We start from the raw sequence: 24,532 nt of genomic DNA on the forward strand, positions 1-24,532 counted from the left end.
CCCACATCTCTTCCTTTGAGTCTAATGTATAAAACAAGCTGCAAAAACTGCCATTCCCTTGAACATTATCTCTACCCGTTGAGATTTTGCTTCCCAGCAATTGTCAGTTTGGCTCAAACTCTTATAAGACTTTTTCTTAGGCTGGACGTTCTTTGGTCCACACCATCATGATTCCTATTTTACAAAAAGTAAAACTGAGGCACCAGGAGGGCAGGACCTACTCAGGGTCACTCCTGAAGCACTGACATCCCACAATGAGCTACCTGCTCTTCCAGAGCCAGGCCAGTTTCCTAGCCGGCTCTACCGCTCTAAACTGCTGTGTCACCCTGGAGCCGCACATTCATTGGTGAAAGTGAAATAACAAGGAGAAAGAGAAAACCGTAGCTTTAAATTCCGGAAAGAAGATGGGGGCGCACGCGCAGATATACTTCCTGGTCAGGGTTACTCAGCACTTTGTGGGGATCGTAGGGCTGGGGCGGGGTGGAGGGAGTGGCGGGCTTCTTTGATGACTCTAGCATTGCCTAGGCGGCCCCTCCTCGAACCTGGTCGCATTCAATTAAGGCCTGGTTGACCGTCCCAGGTTACCCTGTGGCGCTCGGGGTGGCCGTCCACCTCCCCATGCCGTTCACAGTGCATGCGCCCTCTAGGTCGCTCCACCGCGCCCATAGATCCCCATCTTAGCTCGCGTGTAGCGTAAAGTGGGAGTCAGAGGTTTTCGGGCCAGTGGGTTCCAGGAGCTCCTCCCGGCGCCCCGCAAGCCCCGCCCCCCGTGGCCCCGCCCCTGCAGCAGTCCCGCCCCCACCCCACGGCTCAGCTGCTCCGGGAGGCGGGGCCTGGCCTGGGCGTCTTGGCAAGCGCGGGAGGCCCGAGCGGGCGCGCCCCCGCCACACGCACGCCGCGCGCGCCCGCCCGCCCGGCTCCCAGTTGCTATAAAGGGAAGGCGGGCTGTGAGCACTTGAAGCTTAGTACCGCCCTTTGCATCCGCTTCCATCGCTTCTTGCTGTCGTTCGTCAGACCTCAGCCGCCAAAATGGTGAAGCAGATCGAGAGCAAGGTATGCGCTCCCGGGGCAGGCCAGGGCGCGCGCGCAGCCTCCGTAGCTGGGGAAGGATACGGGCTGGAGGGTGGGCAGGCCGCCCCTCCGCATCCCTGAAGGAAGGGGATGCGGCGGCACGGCCTGGGACTGCGAGAAGCCCGGGCCTGGGGACGCCCGAGCCTGCCCTGGAAAAAGGAAAGAGGGACGAGGGCCCCCTGGAGGGCGGGGTCTGGGTGTCCAGCGCGCCGGGGGAATGCTCGCGCGCGTGGAGTGTCGGGGCGTCCCCTCACTGCGCCTCCTGCACACCCCGTCCGGGAAAACTCCATTGGGTGGTTGAGGGGATGCAGGGAGTCCGCCCGTGGCCCCCATCCGTATCCGGATACGAGCCCAGGCAAGGAGAAGGAGGGCCGCTTGGAGAAAGCACGGGGTTGCTGGCTTCCGTTCCCTCCCGTCCCTCCCGGTGAGCGGCGTGATCCACTCGTGCTTGGTGGGGTGGGCTCCCTTGGGAGCGGGTCTAGGCGGGAGATCCCAGGCTTCCTCCATCACTGCGGGGCCCCAGAGATGACGCGTGTTGTATCCTCGCGAAGCGGGTGGTTCCGGGCTGGAGACCCCCCGCCCCCTCGCGTGTACCAGGCGGTCCCGGAGGCCTGAGGGGCCCAGGTGGCCGTGAGGCAGTGCGAGCCGGGCCGTGCCCTCGGGACTCCTCCTCCTGCGGCGCTGGACGTGTTTCCGGCAATGCTGGCTTTGGAATGACTCAGTCCCCAAGGCAGGGCCCAGGGGCCTCCGCTGCCCTACCCATCTGTGATTCACCCACTGTCGGTGGGTCTCACTGAAGCCCTGAGTGTCTCTGGAAGCAGCCGCGCCCCACTGTGTGCTCGTCGGTACCCAGATAGTGGTTCTGTCTTTTTAAGAATGCCCAAGGCAAAAAGTTACTGCCAGCCTAATACCCTCCTCGGAAAGCTCAGAGCCTAAAAGTGCCTGATATACCGTAGCTACTCAAGAAATGTTTGTTAAATGCAGAGCCATAAGTGGGAGAAAATTGAGGTGGCCCGAATAGTGGAAGACCCCTCGAAAGCGATACTCCCACCCCAGTAAAGCAGGGGAAAGGCGGGCCCTGCCTGCCTTGAGTGCCGCACCCCGTTAGATGCTGGGGTGGGCTTCGGAAATGGAAGTTTCTCTGTAATGGTCCCTTATCTTTCTGTTACTTTTGTAATCAGAAAACATGATCATTGTAGAAAATTTGAGGAGAGATCTGTTTCTTAGAAGCAACCACAAAGTAGTTGAGATTATTTTATATGTACTATTTTGTTTCTGAGCTTTTTTTCCCCCTGTCTAATTTAGTCTGGACACTTTACATGTAATTAGAAGCTTTCTGTAATCTTGTCAGTATCAACATATTGCCGGACAATTAGTTGCTTCAGTGAATAGTTTATGAAAAATGCTTTGTACAGAATTCAGGCTATTTCCTCAGGTTAGGGTCTCGAGTGATGGGATGAAGGATGTGAGCCCTTTAAGTCTTGTAAATGCCGCAAGAAGCTTAGGAGAATGAATACTCCTTTCCTTTCAACGCTGGTTTTCCCCCCGGTAACTTTGGCCAAGTCTTTAAGAAAAATTCTTGTTCTCATTTGAGTATTCTCGCTTAGTGACTTTGAACTTTTTTTCCTCCCACATGATGTTGATTGACTAATGGTAGTCTGTTGTTACCTCCTTGTCCGTAATGGTTTTTTTCCTATTGGGATTCTTTTTTGAATTTTGAGCTTTTATATTAAAATAGCAACCTCTCATTTGTTGGAAAGAGATCCTTAATATTAAATTTTGTTCCACATACTTTTATTCAGTACCGACTGAATGACAAACATCAATTTATAGGGAGGGGGAGGTTCTCCAGGGTGTGGTGACCTCCTCAGTCTAACCTAACAGGTGAGAACCAATGAAAAGAGTAAGAAGACCTTTGAGGGGTCTCTGTTAGTTCTTTCAGAATCCACACACTACAAACAGAAAATTGACTAATTTCTGGTGCACAACTGTGACTCTTTCCCTGTTTTCATTGTCATAGTTATGGCACACTCCGCCCTTGTCAATGAGAAGATGTATCAGGGTGATAGGAAATTTGTTCCTCAAAAGAGCACTGTAGCCTGGGGCCCAAAGGCCCTGATAATCAGTTGATCTTCTAGATTATAATCCAGAGTCATTAATCAAAAGCTAAACTCATTTGAATGTTACTTGTAAGTACTGAATACACTTTAGATCTTTTGTCCTGATGTACTAACGTTGGTGCCATTGGGCCACCCAAGACAACTAACTCTTTCTGAGGTGTTGGTAGTTTGGAGCCGCTGGGATCCATTTCTGATACAACTGAGATAATGTGATGAGGAAGACATCAGACGGGGTTTTTTTGTTTGTTTGTTTTTTGCTTTAAAGAATAGAATGGCAGCTGCGATTTATTGCACTCGTGTCTTCTACACGTAGTCATTTTACTAGCTGCTTTACCACTCCTACACTTATTAATTACCTTTGGAATGGGTATGTACAGGACAAGAGGTACTAGACTCTGCTTTTATTTATCTACCCCAACTGCATTGCTTTGTTTTCAAAATATTTGTGTCATTGATGGGAACCTTTATTAACCTTCATTGTTGTTTTCTGGGAGCACTAGAAATTGGTTTGCTTCTTACGTAGTAAGATAATTCTAGTCGTTTTCAAATTGATGTCTGTTTTAGGCAAACTTAAATATCAGGAGAAGAGAATTTGTTGTGAAGTCTACACATACTTGACTCTGTAACTCGTGTTCAGTTAAAAGCTATTGTTGCATGCCCCTTTTTCAGAATTTTAGGTAGTTTTGCTCGAATTTGATTCAGAATTGTTTGGGGAATTCCTTGAGAGTGTTTGAAATATATTCTATGTTGAAAATAATCTTACCAAGTATTTACTGAGGGCCCACCATGTTCACAAAACAATGTACAGTTGACCCTTGAACAACACGGGGGGTTACGGACATTGACCCCCACACACACACACTCAGAAATCCATGTAGAACCTTAACTATTTGTGGTCTACTGTTGAGGGGAAACCTTACCAATAACATAAATAGTTGGTTAACACATATATGTATTATATACTGTGTTGTTACAGTAACGTAAGGAAATCATGAGAGAATACATTTATAGTACTGTATATATTTATTGAAAAATATTGGTGTATAAATGGACCCTCACCGTTCAAACCCAGCATCTAGTATAACATTTATATAGTAGGAACAAGGTTCAAGGTTCAACTGTATTCATCTGACCAGACTGTCATTGCTTGACTTTATTTCTGCCTTACCTGCATCTTGCTATATAGAATGGCTTGTTTGACCCTCTAAAAAGTCACCTTAGGGAAGGCTTTGAATGAAATTCATCTGGAAAAGTCTGTGATGACTTGGAAATATAGTTTCTAGACTTCTAACTTAACTCTCTCTGCCCCTCACACCCAAAGGTAGGATGGAAGTTTGTACCTGCATAACTGAAAAGGTTACAGACGTCATGAGATGCCATTCTTGAAGCATCATTTTGTGAATTGTTTCCCAAAAAAACATGAAGTTGAAATTAGAAATCTAGAGAAGTACCTGTACTTCAGAGGAATCCACTTTAGATTTTAATGGTGCTTTGTTTACTTTCCTTTTTTACTGTACCAGGTCTGATATAATTCTCAGCTTTCAAGGAAGAGGAATGTTCGGTTTTAATTAAACCAATGTGACCAGCATTTTTCCCTTAAAGAAAACCTACACTTCCAATAATAGATTTTGTGTTTGTGTTTTGATTTCTCAGTGTTGTTAGTCAGCACTAACTGACTAACTGTGGTTAAAATGAGTCCCTTGTTAACTAAAAGGTTACGTTCCTACAGTTACAGTATCAACACCATTGGTCAGTTAGTGCTGACTGAATTATTCAGGGGGGGTCTGTGGTAGGGGATTTCTTGATCATTTCTGCTGGTGGAATTTTAACATGCATTCCTTATGAGGAACTAAAACTGTCTTTCATTTGGTCAACAATGAGGACAGAGTTTTGAAATAAAGCATAGAAATCGACTATAAACAGTATGATCTCAACTCTGGAAACCCCATTAAAAAGAATACAAGGAAGTATGCTGAATGTCAACAGTGATTGAGTGTAAGGCTTTGGAGGAGGCTATTTTCCTTGATACTTTTGAGCTTTTACATGTTCTATAGAAAATACTAATTAATTAAAAAGTGTCAACTTTTTTAAACAACAAAAAAAGTAACGTGGTGTTATAGTTGGCAAAAATTTGTGCCTTTGTGACTTCTTCAACTCAAGTGACCCCTTCCTTTCATCAGTCGATAATCACTCAGTGAATGTCTACAATTAGATGTGGAAACATTTTTAATACAAATGTATCTTCCTTTCATTTGCTTGGTTTGGATATAGATTAACCAATTAAGATTTTATAAAATTTCATGAGCACAGGCATACTGATTAATACACTAAACACATACTTGTTTCATCTTATCAATATTGCAAACAACACTGTAGGATTTTTTTTTTTCAAACATGGTTTATTTGTTTTGGTTTTTTATTAAAAGACAGGTCCTGACAGCAGGACCTCTGAATTGTGCTTTGTGCCACATTTTGTCATGTTTTGTTAGGGCTTTTTAACACGTATGGCTTTTCTTTTTTTCTCTCCTTAGTTGGCTTTTGAGGAGGCCTTGCGCAGTGCAGGAAATCAGCTTGTAGTCGTTGACTTCTCAGCCACGTGGTGTGGGCCTTGCAAAATGATCAAGCCGTTCTTTCATGTGAGTATTAACTTCTACTTTGTAAGAGATGGGTGTTCTTTGGGTTGGTGGTCTCCGAGGCTAGGAAAGGAGTTTGGGGCTTTTGTTGTTGCTGCTGTTGGATCTTTGGTCTAAAAGTCATAGTGTAACAACTTAGCTTTGACTCATTAAGCCCATTGAAGACAACTTTGAGAAGCTAATTTGGTCGTCCTAAGTGGTTTTGCTTTTCTTCAACTTGAAACGCGCTCCCTGCCCTATTTGAAATGCAGGCCTCAAAAGTCAGTGTGTCAAATTGTTTTATACTAGGGAGGAATTTGATTCAAAGAAAATGTAAGTCCTTTGTTTACCTGGTCCCAAGTGTAAAATTTTGGATCTTTAATTATTCTCTATTAAGTTTCCATTTAAAAAGGTTGAGTATATTGACGGCTGTAACCAAGTTCTAAATCTAGGTGTATTTTCATTTTAAATTTTCCAGTCCCTGTCTGAAAAGTATTCCAATGTCGTGTTCCTTGAAGTAGATGTGGATGACTGTCAGGTACGTGGTGGGAAATAGGGAACGCTACCGAGCTTTTCACATTGGCCTTTTTCTCTGAATTGCAAGTGATTGTTTTCATAAATGTGTCAAATAATATTAGAACTACAGCCCTGGCTAAAAAGTTATATTTTGGAAGAACAGGTATTGTGCCAATTGTGAGCTTAATCCTAGATACCAGGAGCTAGGTATATATATCACATCCTAAAATAAGCATAAAAACAGATGGTTGAGGCCTCTGTACCTCATTTACCAGTTATCTTTCGAAAAGCCTGCATATTCTTCGTAACATTCTGAGAGGCTCAATCCATAGCACGTGGTAACTAAATCCATAGAGTTGATGGTATCATCAAATTGGGGGGGACCACTGTTAAGGTTCTTTGTGAACTAATGACATGATAAAGTGGGTTCATAAACTTACTCTAATCTTGGTTGATTTTAGTAGATCAGAAAACCCAAATGTTTTAAAGAACAAACACCAAGGTGCCTAGGAGACAGCTGAGAGAATAATTAGAGGGAAAATTCCAGAGCTGGTTTAATTAACAAATGTTTGTTTAGCAGTTTATGTGCCAGACACTGTGTTCTACCGTGTTTCCCCGCAAATAAGACCGGGTCTTATATTAATTGTTGCTCCAAAAGACGCATTAGGGCTTATTATGTTCAGGGGATGTCCTCCTGAAAACTCATGCTAGAGCTTATTTTCCGGTTAGGTCTTTTTTTCGGGGAAACCCGGTATGTGCTTTGCAAGTATTGATTCATTTAAATCCTTGGTGCTATCATCATCCCCATGTTACAGATGAGAAAAACACAGAGGTTGTCCCTGGACGGTACAGTGGTAGAACAGGATTTAAAATGAGGTCATCTGGCTTCCCAGCCCTTGCTCTTTACAACCACACTTTTAGGGATAGGCTCTGTCGTATGGTGCGTACAGATCAGGTTCCCAGCACATGACCTTGCCTCTCAGCCCACTGAACTGTGAGAGCCTGCTCAAGAAATATCACCTCGGGGCTCTTTACAGATATATGGGCATTTTCCCTTAGCCCCAGTGAGGCAGGAGGGGTTTAGGGTGTGAGGGGGCAACAGAGGTGCTGGACGTTGGCTCAGTGACTTCTACTTTAGGCTAATCTCTCTTCTTCCTTGAGCCTTGGTTTTTCTCTGTGATCAGATCTCAATACCGGCCCCATCAATCTGCCAAGGTTGCTTATTCATTGAACAAACATGGAGTGTTTAATAAAGGTACTAAAGGGTCAATCAACGCAGGTATATGGCTGTACTTTCTACACCTGTGAGGACCTACCAACATCCCCATTGCTTATCCTCAGAACATTTTTTCTGATTCCACATTCATGCCTTTGTTTGCACTATCTTCTCTACCTGGCACATTTCCTTTGCTACCTGATGAACTCCTAGTCATAAGCTTCGTATCTTCTCCAGGAAGTCTCCAGTTACTCCCCTTTACACCCCCGACTAGGTTAATTTCCCTTCCTCTGTGTCCCCACGATGTCATCTGCCCCTCTTTTCCTCCGGCATTTATGTAGAATGGGGAGGGGAAGGGGGCCCTGTACTTAGAGTGCTTGCTTTATTTTCCAGCTCTGTCTCTTAGCTGTGCAGGCTTGGTTAAGTTATTTATCTTTTCTGTGCCTCACTTTGATCCTCTGTAAAATGGCAATGTTAATCCAACATCATAACGGTAGTGATCAGGATTAAATGCGATAATACCTATAAAGTGCTTAGGAGAGTGCCTGGCGTGTTCAGTACTCACTGAATCTTAGCTATTATCCTAACGATCTGTCTTTTACCACTGGTCCCTGTAAGTTTCTTAGGGTCAGGAACCCTCTTACTCACCTTCGTTTCTTCACCAGGCACACCTGCCTGGCATGTAGCAGGTGTAGAATGCATGTTGTATGGCTGTGACCTAAAGTTATTGGGCTGATGTGTCCCAGAGTTTTAGAAAAACAGAACTGAGAGTAAATAGCATGTGTTTGTGGAAAAAATACCTTGCTCCCTGTTTCAACCTAAGTCTTATCTTTTCTCACAGTCTTAATCGTTTCTATGGTCACCTTAGCCAGGTGAAAAATGGCACCTGGAAGGGACTAGAGAAACTTCGGGGGTTGACCCTGTCACATACCTGCAACTGAATCAATTTTTATTTGCAATGAGACCACGTGCTGGATGCGTGGTAAGCTCTGTGCACACATAGTGTCATGTAACCCTCACGGTGACTATGAGAACAGCTCCTTAGCACTCCTAGTGAACAGACAGTGGGACTGTGGTGCAGAAGAAGTAGGTCAGTCACGCCAGAGCTGGTGGGTGTGAGCCCCGCTCTGTGCCGGACCCAGGACAGGTGCTCTTACTGCCTCAATCCAACACCGTTGGGAAGTAGCTGTGCAGAGCCGTCAAGGACATCTGTGTGCCAGAGCTCCTCCTTCACGTCTGTGGCGTGCTCACAATCACCCTGCAAGTTTCCAGACCTTGAAGTGACCCTCTCACCAACTGGGGACCTTTCACTTTGCCTCTAGATTCTAAAGATTGAGCAACAGATGGTATCTTTTTCTTCGAATATCTTTAGTGACGATTACCACCATCTCAATAGCCTTATCAGTAGTTAAAAATTGAACTAATTCCAGAATCCTTTGCCTACCGCATACACGTAGCAGTAATCCCTGTCCGCTCCTACTCACCTGGTCATTCAGCAGAATTAGCAAGGCAGGCAATTCAAACACAAAGTAGTTCATTCAACAATCAGTGAGTTGTTGTTCCCCCTGGAATTTACAAATTACGTGAGTGGATCTTCTGGTTACTTTGGAATGCTAGGTAAGGCCATCACCTCGTTTCGACTCTAGACTCTAAAAGAATACAGAGAAGGGATAAAAATTACATCAATCTCGTTTCTGAATCTTAGAGTATATCATTAAAGAGATGGAATGTTTAATGACTGAATTAGTTTTTAAAATTTTTATGTGGATAATTCCTGACCATGATCTTCAGACCCAGGGTAATTTATAATGTTTTGGAGCAAGCAGCATATAGTTTTAATAGAGGGATCTGGAAACCCTTGGATAGGAAGAAGTTATCTTTTAGATGGAATAGATTCAAATGGACAGTTAGGAGGCATGGACGTATCATGTGGTTCGCATATAAAATAATTTTGTGTTTGTAGAAAAATATGAGTACTAGCCCTTTTCGAAATGATAGACTGATCTTATTTTTTTTAACAGCAGACTCTACTCCCAACTGTCTACAGGGCATGATGCTTTTGTAAATTAAAACTAGAAGCAAAGTAATGTAGACCTGACAGTCTGGCAACCTGTTAGAATGTGCCATGTGTTTCCATTTTGATTAGAACAGCCAGGAATGAGTTAATAGAAATGACAAAAGTAGGTTTAAAGTTGTTTTTGGCTATAAGGAGTGCTGAGCCAGAAATCAATGAAACTAATAAGGTAAAATGTAGTCTTGTTACACTTAAACATAAAAGTCTGCGATTCAGCAAAACCATAGGATGGAGAACAGATCGGGGGTTGGGTGGGGGGAGGGTTTAACTACAGAGGAGCTGCTGAAGGAAATTTTAGGGGAGGGAAGAGTTTTGTACTCTGATTTTGGTGGGGTTTATATGACTGCATTTGTCAAAACTCACAGAACTGTGTAACCCTAAAAAAATGCATTTTGCTACATGTAACTTTACAATTCCAGATTGTATACCAAAAAACCAGAAAGTGGGGGTGTTAGTGGGGAGTAAAGGAGCTTTTTGTTTCTAAGTGAAGGAAGTGATTGGAAGAATGTTTTTAAAACCTCAAAAGTACTTAATTTTTAAGTATGCATACCTTTCAAATCACTACAAAAAAAATAGGCAAACTAGTCCATAGGACAAGAATTAGAAAATAAAACATTAGATAATAAAGATCAGATATTAGTTATGGAAATGCTAAACTTAGAGGGATATACTGTATACCTGGATACTAACTCAGTATTATTACAGTGTCAGTACTCCCAAATTTGTCTACCTTTAACTCAGTCTGACATTTTGGGGAAATTGATCATGACATTCTGAAATAAGGTAGTCAGGAAATCCTGCAAAGTATTTTAAGAAAAATAATTGGGAGAGAAGCTGTGGAGGATGGGAAAGGACAAGCCCCATGAAAATAAAGCATATTAACTGCACTAATTAATTAAAAACAGTGTGGTTTTGTAACCAGAGTGTGTAAGGTAGACCCATGGAATAGAATAGAAAGTCCAAAACAACAGAACTAAGTCTGTTTAACCGTGTATAATGATTAGCCATTTGGGGTTAAGATGTTCTATATCTGTACCTCATTCTTTATTCCCGGTAAAATCTAGAGGAAATTTAAACATAAAACCCTAGAAAATACTGAATCTATAGAAATGATAGACACTGTCAAGCACATTAATCATCCTGTCTCTTACAGTCTTAAGAATTTGATTAACTGGGCCTGGACAAGTTCAGTCACAAGTTCAGAACTGAAATCTGTTTGATGCTAAAGCTAGTAATAAAGCCCATGCTTTTGGTGAACAGGGTAAGGGAGGACTGCTGGATGGGAAAAAAATCATCATACTGATAAAATTGACACACATTCGTTAGAAGGTAGTTTTATAGAATATAGCTAGAGCCTTTAAAATGAGCATGGTCTTTCTCTTAGCATTTTACTTCCAGGGGTGGGGGTAGAACCAGAGTATAGAGATATTTGTAGATAAAGATTAAATTTTTAATGTTAGGCAAAGTCAGAGCCTTTTACTTATTGACCAGTGCATTCAGATGATGATACATTAATACAGTGACTGCTACGTGACCATAAAAAATGATTATGTACATTTTCTGGGGAAAAGTTCATTGCATATGTATTATACATAGCACATACCGTGTTTCCCCGAAAATAAGACCTAGCCGGACCATCAGCTCCAGTGGGTCTTTTGGAGCAAAACTTAATATAAGACCCAGTATTATATAATATATTAATTATATTATAGTAAAATAAGACCGGGTGTTATATTAATATTTGCTCCAAAAGATGCATTAGAGCTGATGGTCCGGCTAGGTCTTATTTTCGGGGAAACACAGTATGAGCAAAGACAAAAGAAGTGCTAATTCTGAGGAATAGCTGGGATTGTCATCCTGAGTATTGTTACAGAATTTGTTTTTGCTTTTTTATGTTACTTGAAACAGCCAAGATATGATTAGACTAAACAGCTTACTGAATCCCTGTATAGTGTCTGATGACAGTAGGCTTTTGCTCGGTGCCTCTCAAAGAGGAGAGAATATACCATTTTGCTTTGGTGCTACCGTTATATTCATTGTCAATTTTTGTATGCTCAAGTCCTAATGCTGAGATGTATATTATAGAAAAAAGAATCTGGTTTTGAATGACTTCTGTCAAAGCTCAATACTCAGTCTTGTTTTTATCCTCTCTCCCATGGTCCCCCCACCCACTCCAGGATGTTGCTTCAGAGTGTGAAGTCAAATGCATGCCAACCTTCCAATTTTTTAAAAATGGACAAAAGGTAAGTACTTCTGACGTTAAAGAAAACAGTAAATAGGACAATATGGTATAAATGAAGAAACTGAAGTGCCTTATTCCTTCATACTAGGAAGCATGTCCCCATTGCCTACTAATATGTCACTCTTCATTAAGTACACAATATGACATTTAACTGAACATTGATCTTTGCTAGAACTAGTCACTAAATCTCTATGATTAGTACTTCATATTTATTTCATAAAGTGTCTTTCTTTTTTAAGAGGTATTTGATTCAAAGATTTGTATTTGACCCTTTTGCCTTTTCTTGAGGGGTTTTATTTTTTCTTAGTTTTTGTTTTTTGTTTTTAACTTAAAAGAACTGTTATCCATGGGTTTTAACTTTAAATAAGATACTTCTTTTCCTTGTCCCCAGTATTCCCCCACTCTGTGATTCTTAAGCACAAAATAGATACCCAATGCTACCATCTAATGTCAATTCAATATTCTCTTAACAGGTGGGTGAATTTTCTGGAGCTAATAAGGAAAAACTTGAATCCACCATCAATGAATTAATCTAATTATGTTTTCTGAAAACATAACCAGTCATTGGCTCTTTAACACTTGTAATTTTTTTTTTATTTACAAAAGAAAAAATCAAGTAGAAAATTATGTTCAATTGCCATCCAATTATAAATGAGAATAAAATATTAATTCTACTGTTTTTAAAACTGTCTGGTGTCTTTGAATAGCTTTTGAAATAAATGAAAAGTGGCTATTAGATGATATTTAGTGTCCTAATTATTTTCATATATTCTTGATAACTTTTTAGTAACCTTGTAAGTCACTAATTACTTAAAGATTTTTTGTCTTGTATTACTATCTTAGTGTATTTCTAGGAAAATCTTGTTGGGGGCAATGCAGATAATAGATTAGAGTGTCAAAATTCTGTTAATTTTTTTGACCCTTATGAACAGAGAAAACAGTATTCTTTGTTTTAGCAGGCAAATCTTCTGTGTTCTCTGAATGATTAGCACGAAAAACTGATGTCCACCCACGAAGGAATTGTTTCTCTAGTTTAAGATTCTTGTCCCAAAATTTACAGTGAGCTTCTAATTTTGCTAATAGTAACTGAGTCCTGTTATATCAATTAGGATTTCTTCATGATTGGCTCACAAGGGGATTCCTGCAGACATTTCCTTGGGAATTTTGATTCCCTCAAAGTAGCTAAGAAACTAGTTTTATAGGCTGGCTGGAAGTTCCAACCTCAGGGGTAAGGTAAAGGATGTGCAAGTTACTAGTTATTCCACTTAAAGAGCGAGTGTTTTTTGTGTTTTAGACACAACAAAGTGCTATGAGAATGCTTGAAGTTTTAAAATATATATAATAATGAAAATCATAGAATTAATCATATGCCCATCATCCTTATATTAATCTTTGCAGGGGGAAAAATGGAGTAGGTACTATAACCTCATTTCACAGTGAGAAAACAAAGAGAAGCTAAGTAATTTCCCCAGTTTCTCCAGCATCACACAAGTCCGAGGATCTGAGATTCAGCTAAGGGAGAATGGAGCCCAAGTTCTTGGCTGTCTACTACACTGCTTCATTGTAACAGTCTGAATAACTAGTAGAATGATGGGCCCTTTCCTGAGTGCCTTTCTTCATCTAAAATTAGGTGCTGACCTTAGACAATTTTTCAGAATGTTCATTGAATGCCTATTCTGTGTGAGGCTAGGGATATAGCTCTGAGAATGTCATTCTCCTAAGATGACATTCAGGAAAGGGAGGCAAACTGGTGAATGATAGACTGAGGAATATTTTACAAGACCAAAACAAGCACATTCACACCACAATTGAGAATAATGGAGCCTGGCTTTGGGTAGAGTGGTTGGGGTAGGTTTCTGTGAAGTGACTAAGCTGAGACCTGATTAATGAAAAGGACTCTGACATGCAAAGTTCCAGGAGAGAACACACACACGGTCTGAGTCAAAGAACTTAGTACGTTATATCAGAAGCATGAGATTATCTGGATAGAGTAGCAGGGACATGTCATCAAAAGCCTTCCCTGTCCCAGGTGCAAAGGTAAGCCATTGAAGGGTGTAGGTAAAGTACTCTGACAATAAGAATTCATTTTGGCAGCTGTATGGAAAGTGGGTTGCCGGGGGAGACTAAACTGGAATGTCAGGCTTTTGCAGTTACCTAGGCCAGAGAAAATGACAGCCATGATTAGGACATGGTGGGGTGGTGGTAGAGATGAAACTGTGTACAGACTCTATAACATTTAGGAAAGAGCATCCACAGACTTCTGGGAGCAGGGTTCTAGAGTAAATCCCAGGTTTTGGGTTTAAGCAAATTGGTATTTGGGGTGCCATGTAATAAGAAGATTCGAGGAAGCAGGTCAGGTTCTCTCTGGACATGTGAAAAATACATGATTCAGTGGTGTGCATTCAAATGAAGATGTCCTGCGGGCTGTCGGGTACTAGTCTGGAACTCAAAGGACAGGTCTGGATTGGGGTAGGGAATTTGGAAGACATTATCATGTAGCTGGTACTTTAAAACAGGAATATATGAGATGACCCAAGAAGAGAATTCAAAGTGAAGAGGGCTCAACAACGTGATGAACTTCCAATAGAAACTGAGTAGAATAGGAACCAAAAAAGAAAACTTAAGGGAAACCCAAGGAAGAGGAAAACCAGAAAAGGGGTTTATCTCAGTAGAGATTCCAAGAAGGAAGGAGTGTCAACCATTAAATGACAGGAAAGCAAAAGGGAGATGGTGACTGGCCAAAAATTCCTATGGAATGATAGGGATGAAAGCCAGATTGGTGGGAACTAAAGAGTGCGTGATCAGAAATGGCCTCGAAATCACACTTCATATCCTGAAGGAAGTAACATTTGTAAAGGAAAACGTCCAAGGATAATTGTTGCAGCATTGTTTATAGCAGCCCAAAATTGATCTCGATCAATAGAGGAATGGTTAAATTCAACATGATAAATCCTTTTGTAGGTAATGGAGACTAAGGAGCTACCACGTTTCCCCAAAAATAAAACCGGGTCTTATATTAAGGTTTGCTCCAAAAGACGCATTAGGGATTATGTTCAGGGGATGTCATCCTGAAAAATCATGCTAGGGCTTGTTTTCCAGTTAGGTCTTATTTTGGGGGAAACACGGTATTACTCCTGAAATAGGAAAATCTCAGTCACTAAGTAAAAGCAAGTGGCAGAACAACATTAACAATACAGAGCAGTATGATTTCATTTGTATAATATGCAAGACTTGCTAGATATCTCTATAGGTAAATATAAATTTAACAGGAAAATACCTCCAAGGAAACATTTCTACTAATCACAGCAGTAACTTCGGAGAGGAGGGTAGAGACTGGTGTTTTTAGTTTTATTTGTAAATGTTTAGATGTTTCAAAACAAGAATGTGTTCATGCCATTACTTACAAATTTAAAATTTTTTTTAAAGAAGTGATAAAATGTAAAGGGAAACGGGCTGTAGAACTCACGAGAGATTTTGCTCTAAAGAAGAGCGGAGAGATGGGGTTAAGAGGCATTCTGTGTATAAGACTGGTGGGTTTGTTAGCATGCAAACGGAAATGATACAGAGGTGGAGATTGATTTTGCAGGGAAAAGGACACCTAAAAAGGAATTCCTTGTATAGTCAAGAAAGAACTGGGATTTAGAGCACAATGGGAGAGACTGATAGGAGGAAAGTATTTCCTCCATTATAACCAGTGGAATAAAGATGTGTTCATGAGCACCTAAATATATAAAACACATTTTAACCTAAACAGAGAAATAAACAACATGCAATAATAGGGGACTTCAAGACCCCACTTACATTGATGGATAGATCATCCAGACAAAAAATAAGGAAACATTGGCCTTAAGTGACACATTAGCCCAGATGGCTTTAAAAGACACAGAACATTCTATCCAAAAGCAACAGAATACACATTGTTCAAGTGCACATGTAACATCTCCAGGACAGATCATGTTAAGCCACAAAATAAGTCTTAAATTTAAAAAGATTGAAATCATATCAAGCATCTTTTCCAACCACAATGATAGAAAACTAGAAATCAATGGAAGAAAACTAGAAATTTTCACAAATATGTGGAGATTAAACAACATGCTACTGAACAGCCAATAGATTAACAAATCAAAAGAAATAAAAATACCTTGAGACAATTAAAAATGGAAATACAACATACCAAAACTTATGGGATGCAGCGAAAGCACAGGGAAGTTCTAAGAGGAACGTTCACGTTAAATGCCTACCTCAAGAAACAAGAAAATCTCAACCTATCTTTACACCTCAAGGAACTAGAAAAAGAACAAATGAAGCCAAAAGTTAGAAGAAAGGAAATAAAGATCTGAGCAGGAATAGATGAAATAGAGGCTAAAAAGAATAGAAAAGATCAGTGAGACCAAGAGCTGGTTCTTTGAAAAGAAAATTGACAAACCTTTAGCTAGACTCACTAAGAGAGGACTCAAAATCAGAAATGAAAGAGGGTGCATTACAACTGATACCACAGAAGTACAAATAGGACAACCTAAAAGAGATAGGTAAATTTCTAGAGACAAAACCTTCCAAGACTGAATCATGAAGAAATAGAAAATCTGAACAGATAGATTACTAGTAAGTAAATTGAGTCAGTAATAAAAAAACTTCCCAACAAATGAAAGTCCAAGACCAGATAGCTTCACTGGTAAATTTTACCAAACATTTAAAGAATCCTTCTTAAACCATATGAAGTACAAGTTGCCAGTTATAAAAATAGTCACAGGGATAAAAAAGTACAGCATAGGGAATATAGTCAACAACATTGTAATAACTGTATGGTACCAGATGGATACAAGATTTATCTGGATGATCACTTTGTAAGGCATATATTCTAACACACGACCTGCACTACAAGAAATACTGAAGGAGGCTATTCGACCAGCATAAATAGGGACAATTTGTGACAACCAAAACATAAAAGGGTGGAGAGTAAAGGCCTGACCCGGAATATGGGAATGGAGAAAGTAAGCATACTGAAGAAAACCGAATACTCTAAATATGAAACTTTCTTTTACATAAACTTAATGGTAACCACTGAAAAAAATCCAGAACTGAAATACATAACATAATAAAAGAAGAAACAGGGAAAAATCATAGAATACCACCACACAGAAATAATAACAACAACAAAGGCAAAGAAACAATGGAGACACAGTCTTTCAAGGAAACCAAAGATAGAATGATAGGAAATCCTCACATATCAATAATCACCCTAAATGCAAATAGACTGAACTCACCAATAAAAAGGCACAGAGTAGCAGCTTGGATCAAAACACTAAACCCAATCATATGCTGCCTCCAAGAGACACATCTCAGCTACAAGGACAAACATAGACTCAAAGTGAAAGGGTGGAAATTGACCCTCCAAGCAAATGGTATCCAGAGAATATCAGGTGTAGCCATACTGATATCAGATGAAACAGACTTTAGGATAAAAAGGTAACAAGAGACAAAAGATGGACATTTCATAATGATAAAGGGACTATACAACAAGACATAACAGTCATCAATATTTATGCCCCCAACCAGGAAGCACCGAAATATACTAAGCAACTACTAACAGAACTAAAGGGAGAAATTGACCAAAACACAATTATAGTGGGGGACCTAAATGCATCATTGACAGCTATGGATAGATCATCCAAACAGAAAATAAATAATGAAATAGCAGCAATAAATGACACATTAGATGAAATGGACATAATTGATATTTATAGAGCACTTCATCCTAGAACATCAGACTATACATTTGTTTTTCTAGTGTACATGGAACATTCTCAAGGATAGACCATATATTGGGACATAAAACTAGCCTCAGCAAATTTAAAAAGATTGAAATCATCCCAAACATATTCTCTGGTCACAAGATTTTGAAATTGGATATCAACTGCAAAAAGAAAGCAGGAAAAAACACAAATATGTGGAGATTAAACAACATACTTTTAAAGAACGACTGGGTCAAAGAAGAAATAGGAGGAGAGATCAAAAGATACATAGAAACAAATGAGAATGACAATACATCCTACCAAAATTTTTGGGATGCAGCGAAAGCAGTTTTAAGAGGGAAATTTATATCATTACAGGCCTATCTCAAGAAACAAGAAAAATCCCAGATAAATAACCTCACATTACACCTTAAAGAACTAGAAAAAAAAGAACAAATGAAACCTAAGGTCAGCAGAAGAAAGGAAATAATAAAAATCAGAGCAGAACTAAATGAAATAGAGAACAGAAAGACAATAGAAAAAAATTAATGTGACAAAGAGCTGGTTCTTTGAAAAGATTAATAAAATTGACAAACCCTTGGCTAGACTCACTAAGATAAAAAGAGAGAAGACACTAATTAACAAAATCAGAAGTGAAAGAGGGGAAGTTATCACAGATGCCACAGAAATACGAAGGATCATCCAAGAATACTATGAAGGACTGTATGCCACCAAATTCAATAACCTAGAAGAAATGTACAAATTCTTAGAAATATATAGCCTTCCTAGGCTGAATCACAAAGAATTGGAAAATCTAAATAGACTGATCACCAGTAAGGAAATTGTATCAGTCATCCGAAATATTCCCAAAAGCAAAAGTCTGGGACCAGGTGGCTTCACTAGTGAATTCTACCAAACCTTCAAAGGATCTAATACTTGTCCTACTCAAACTCTTCCAAAAAATTGAAGAAGAGATGATACTCCCTAACTCATTTTATGAGGCCAACATTATCCTGATACCAAAAACTGGTAGGGATAACACAAAAAAAGAAAACTACAGACCAATATCTCTGATGAATATAGATGCAAAAATCTTAAACAAAATTCTAGCAAATCGAATGCAACAATGCATTAAAAAGATGATTCGTCACGACCAAGTGGGGTTCATCCCAGGGGCACAAGGATGGTTCAACATACTTGCGTACCATCAATGTGATACATCACATAAACAAAATAAAGGACAAAAATCATGTGATTATATCAACTGATGCAGAAAAAGCATTTGACAAGATACAGCATCCGTTTATGACTAAAACACTTAATAAATTAGGTATAGAAGGAAAATACCTTAACATAGTAAAGGACATATATGACAAACCCTCAGCTAATATCATAATTAATGGTGAAAAACTGAGGCCCTTTGCTTTACATTCAGGAACACGACAAGGCTGTCCCCTATCACCTCTGCTTTTCAACATAGTGTTGGAAGTCCTCACCAGAGCAAGCAGGAAAGAGAAAGAAATAAAAGGCATCCAAATTGGAAATGAAGAAGTTAAATTGTCACTCTTTGCAGATGACAAGATGCTATATATAGAATACCCTAAAGACTCCACCAAAAAGCTATTAGAAACAATCAATGAATACAGTAAAGTTGCCGGCTACAAAATCAACGCACAAAAGTCCATTGCATTCCTATATACTAACAATGAAATCTCAGAAAAAGAAATACAAAAAACAATTCCTTTTGCAACTACAGCAAAAAGAATAAAATACCTAGGAATAAACTTAACCAAGGATGTGAAGGACCTATATGCTGAAAACTAAGACATTTTAAAAGAAATTGAAGAAGACACAAAGAAATGGAAAGACATTCCGTGCTCATGGATTGGAAGAATCAACATAGTTAAAATGGCCATATTACCCAAAGCAATATACAAATTTAATGCAATCCCTATCAAAATCCCAGTGGCATTTTTTAAAGAAATAGAACAAAAAAAATCATCAGATTTGTTTGGAACCACAAAAGACCCCGAATAGCCAAAGCAATCCTAAGAAAAAAAAAAACAATGCTGGAGGTATCATACTCCCTGACTTTAGCTTGTACTACAGGCTACAATAATCAAAACTGCATGGTATTGGCAGAAAAACAGACACACGGACCAATGGAATAGAATTGAGAACCCAGAAATAAACCCACATAAATATGGACAGATAATTTTTGACAAAGACGACAAAATCATAGAATAGAGAAAAGACAGCCTCTTCAATAAATGGTGCTGGGAGAATTGGATAGCCACATTCAAAAGAATGAAACTGGACTGCTATCTGTCACCGTGTACCAAAATTAATTCAAAATGGATCAAAGACCTAAGCATAAGACCCGAAGCAATAAACTGCATAGAAGAAAACATAGGTACTAAACTTACGGACCTTGGGTTCAAAGAGCATTTTATGAATTTGATTCCAAAGGCAAGGGAAGCAAAAGCTAAAATAAATGAATGGTACTGTATCAAACTTAAAAGCTTCTGCACAGCAAAAGAAACCATCGACAAAATAAAGAGGCAACCAAATGAATGGGAGAAGATTTTTGCAAACAGTGCCTCCGATAACAGGCCAATATTCAAAATACACAAGGAATTCATACAACAACAACAAAAAAACACAACCCAATTGAAAAATGGGCAGAAGACCTGAAGAGACATTTCTCTCTTCAAATAGGCATATGAAAAAATGCTCAACATCACTAATCATCAGAGAAATGCAAATAAAAACCACAATGAGATATCACCTCACCCCAGGTAGAATGGCTTTCATCAACAAGACAAATAGTAACAAGTGTTGGAGAGGCTGTGAAGAAAAAGGAACCCTCATACACTGTTGGTGGGAATGCAGATTAGTGCAGCCGCTATGGAAGGCAGTGTGGAGGTTCCTCAAAAAATTACGAATAGAATTACCATATGACCCAGCAATCCCTCTCCTGGGTATCTACCAAAAAAATCTGAAAATATTTATCCATAAAGAAATGTGTGCTCCAATGTTCACTGCAGCTTTATTTACAGTGGCCAAGACATGGAAATCAAAATGTCCTTCAATAGATAAATGGATAAAGAAGTTATGGGATACATACACAATGGAATACTATTCGGCAGTAAGAAATGATGAAATAGTACCATTTGTGACAACATGAATGGATCTTGAGATTATAATGCTAAGCAAAATAAGTCAGACAGAAAAAGTAGAGAACCATATGCTTTCACTGATATGTGGTATATAAAACTGAAAACAACAAAAGAACAGACAAACAAATGAAGGAACAAAAACTCATAGACATTGACAATAGTTTAGGGGTTACCAGAGGGTAAGGGGATGGGGGCTCTAGAAGAGGGTAAACGGGGTCTAATATATGGTGATGGAAAGAGAACTGAGTCTGGGTGGTGAACACACAATGGGATTTATAGATGATGTATTACAGAATTGTACACCTGAAATCTATGTAACTTTACTAACAATTGTCACCCCAATAAACTTTAATTTAAAAAAAGCAAAAAAAAAAAAAAAATTATGTAATTATCTCAATAGATGCAGAAAAAGCATTTGACAAAATTCAACATCCACTTATGATAAAAACTGAACAACGTGGGTGTAGAGGGAACATACCTCAACATAATAAAGGCCGTATATGACAAGCCCACAGCTAATATTCAACAGTGAAAAGCTTTTAGCTTTTTCTCTAAGATTAGGAACAAGACAAGGATGCCCACCCATCGCTTTTATTCAACATAGTATTGATGTCCAAGCCAAAGCAAATAGGCAACTAAAAAGAAATAAAAGGCATCCAGATTTGAAAGGAAGAAGTAAAACTCACTATTTGCAGATGACATGATACTGCATATAGAAAATAAAGACTCCACCTCAAAACTGTTAGGACTAATAAATGAATTCAGTAAAGTTGCAGCATACAAAATCAATATACAGAAATGTGTTGCATTTCTACACAATAATATCAAACTATCAAGAAGAGAAATTAAATAAGCATCCCATTTACAGTTGTATGAAGAACAAAATACCTAGGAATAAATTTCAGTGCTCGTGAAAGACGTGTGCTGAAAACTGTAAGATATTGATAACAGAAATAGAAGAAAACAAATAAATGGGAAGATAATCTGTGCTTACAGATAGGAAGAATTAATATTGTTAAGATGCCCATAGTACCTAAAGCAAACTATGGATTCAATGCAATCCTTATCCAAATCTCAATGGCATTTTTTTCACAAAAATAGAACAAAGATTCCTAAAATGTGTATGGAAGCACAGAAGATGCCAAAGAGCCAAAGTAATCTTTAGAAAAAAGACCAAAGCTGGAGGCATCATGCTCCCTGATTTCAAACTATATTACAAAGCTATAGTAATCAAACAGTATGGTATTGGCATAAAAACAGTCACATGGAACAGAATAGAGAGCCCAGAAATAAATCCACACAGAAAGATGCATGCAGTTTTAAACAGGATTGTGGGTTTGGGGATAAGAAGATGGACTTTCCATCTGATGGTTTCTAAGATGGAAACGGGAGGAGAGCAAGTAGGCAATTTTAAGGAGAAGGTGTGAAATCGTAACCTGAAATGCAAAAGCACAGCAGGGGCAGAGCTGAATGCCCAATGAGACATTTATCCGGACTTCAAAGCAATGTTCTGTGCTTCCTCCAGCCACATTCAGCTGCTTCGGTGCAGGCAATCAAAGGTGGAGAGTGCGAGTGCAAGCAGGATTGTGTCTTAGTAGGCAAGTCCAGTAGAGGGAGGATGCAAGAGTTGACAGCATGTGCAAAGGTTTGATTATACCAATGCAGTATAGAATCAGAGCTAGATGAATAGAGAAGCAAAGCCAAGAAGGCGCTGGTGGGGATCGAGAAAGAGTCTGGGGATCAGAGGTCTCAACAAGATCAAAAAGAGGGGCAGTGGGAGTGACTGAGGAAGCAAGCTAAAAAGGTAGGAGATGGTGGGCAGAGTGGGATTTAACCACCAACATTTGAAACGTTACTTAACAGAAACAACATTGCCCTTTTCTTTTCTTTCATTGTCCAATACAGTGTTAAAATTTATTGTGATGCCAACAGATTTCAAATTCAGTTTCACACCTTCAAATTAAGTCTTTTAAAATCATGATGCAACTAATTTTCAGAATACACATGCACTGTTGTAGTGGTCACCCTGTAACCACGCACATCAGCGACAACTGGGCAAACGAAGGAAATACATGTAAAGACAGATTTGGGACTACAGCTTGCAGCTCGTCCTTCCACCCACCCCAGCCTGCATCACTCACCCCTGCTCCAAACTTCCCCAACCAGCCATACCTTGAGGTTGAGCTTCCTGAGCTGCTGGGCCCCATTCTTCCTGTGCATCTCGATGGGCACCTTGTCTGCAGTGGGCCCCAGAGAACACAGGGTTGGGTTGGGGAGGACTGGTGAAGAGAGGGGAAGGGAGGGCAGCTTGGGGGAGAGAAGGGGAGAGCAAACTCACCTCAGCTCCAGCTGCCATCCAAGTGGCAGCAGGGCCCAGGAGCAGCCTGATTACCAGCGGGTCAAGGTTTTGTACCACACCTGTAGTCCGCTTGCCTTCTCTGGGGTACAGGCTGGGAAGCTCTGCTCCAGGAAAGAAGAAATCTTAGAATACTTTAAGACACAGGAAAAAAGACCATGGGAGGCAGTGGATGGATTAGCAGAGTCATACTCCATCCTGGCTGCACAGTCAAATCTACTGGGTTTGCTCTAACATTACACTGGTAGCTGGGGCCCCACTCCCAGAGAGTCTGACTTAATTGGCTATGGGTGAAGCACAGGCATCAGTAAATATTTAAAAGTTCTCCAGGTGACTTCAATGTGCAGCTGGTAATGAAAATCACTATGTTACTATGCCCCAGAGCCCGGCTATCAGTGCAGAGTGTATGCAGGGAGAAACTGGAGGACCGACCTGAACTGCTACTGGGGAGGTGAAGAAGACATGCTGGTAGAGACCAGTATTTCTCACAGCACGGTATCGCACACTTCTAACAAATGCAGATTCCTGGGCCTCTAGATAATTAGAATTCCTGGGGGTGGGACCCACTGAGCTACATTTTAAATAAGTTCTCTCTAGGTGATTCTTAGGACACTAAAGTTTGAGAAGTAACAGATATTTTGGAGGTAGAACTTACAAGTATTAATATAAGAAAAAAAATTGACTGTAAGAATTCGCCAGAGTGAACGCCCCCAAAGAAATGTGTGCATATATTTACCAAAAGGGATGTATCAGAATGAGCCTCGGTAAAACCAGGAAACAACATACCAGGCCACCTTCAGAGAACTCATACACTGCTGTTCTTGGAAGCCTCCTTGTTTGTTGTCACGCAGGGTGTCATGTGGGGTCTCTGGTCCCTCTCCCCTCATAAGAATGCAGGACATGGAGAGGCCAGAAAGGAACACCCACGGAGCCATAGATAGGGGAGTCATACCGCTATATTCTCACTGGCAGCTGGGTTGGAAACACAGGGAGCAAACATCCGCCAGTACCCCAACAAGGGGTCTTCCTGCACCCCTGTCGCGCTGCCAGCTGAGTGAGACACACGAAGTAAGAGCCACATGATCCCCAATCCACCGTCTGCTTCTCTGCCTGCCAATCAACCAACCAGCCAATGCAGTCACGGCAGTTATATCACTGGCTAATTGACTCACTGGTTACAGCTGATGGCCAACCAGTCACAACTGATGGCCATCTACTACCTGAGCCAGAACCTTTCCACGTGAGGCCAAGAGCCTGGAAACTGCTCTCTGGGACTCTGTCCCCACATTTGTGTCTCGGCAATCTATAACTGGTACAGTTGTCACATATTTGGGTTGCTGCTGATGGAGAGCTGGGTGGTGCCCGATTCGAGTGCAAGGAGGAATTAATTGAATGGAAGAAGCAATAGGTAAGA

General features: G+C 40.3%; 1 protein-coding gene and 1 long non-coding RNA gene across 3 annotated transcripts; one reads left to right on the plus strand and one right to left on the minus strand.

Annotated features, from left to right (window-relative positions):
- The first annotated feature begins 801 nt into the window (after positions 1-801).
- Positions 802-12,592, plus strand: LOC109456984 (thioredoxin). 2 transcript variants are annotated; one of them, XM_019749559.3, is made up of 5 exons: positions 802-1,053; positions 5,723-5,827; positions 6,282-6,341; positions 11,787-11,852; positions 12,325-12,592. In XM_019749559.3, the coding sequence occupies exons 1-5, from the start codon at positions 1,030-1,032 to the stop codon at positions 12,385-12,387; spliced, it is 318 nt and encodes a 105-aa protein (XP_019605118.1). In that variant the 5' UTR covers positions 802-1,029; the 3' UTR covers positions 12,388-12,592. The 2 variants fall into 2 exon arrangements, with proteins under 2 accessions (XP_019605118.1, XP_088648817.1); XM_088792691.1 differs by lacking the exon at positions 6,282-6,341 and having other exon boundaries at positions 804-1,053.
- Positions 5,801-23,956, minus strand: LOC141571166 (uncharacterized). The gene is made up of 4 exons (XR_012495887.2): positions 23,101-23,956; positions 22,935-22,999; positions 9,020-9,184; positions 5,801-5,937 (listed from the first exon to the last, which is right to left on the minus strand). It is a non-coding gene; the product is annotated as an uncharacterized LOC141571166 (long non-coding RNA).
- Between the last annotated feature and the right edge of the window lie 576 nt (positions 23,957-24,532).

This window comes from Rhinolophus sinicus, chromosome 16 (assembly GCF_057876585.1).
Source record: "Rhinolophus sinicus isolate RSI-liver-muscle chromosome 16, RSI-T2T, whole genome shotgun sequence".
Taxonomy (NCBI): domain Eukaryota; kingdom Metazoa; phylum Chordata; class Mammalia; order Chiroptera; family Rhinolophidae; genus Rhinolophus; species Rhinolophus sinicus.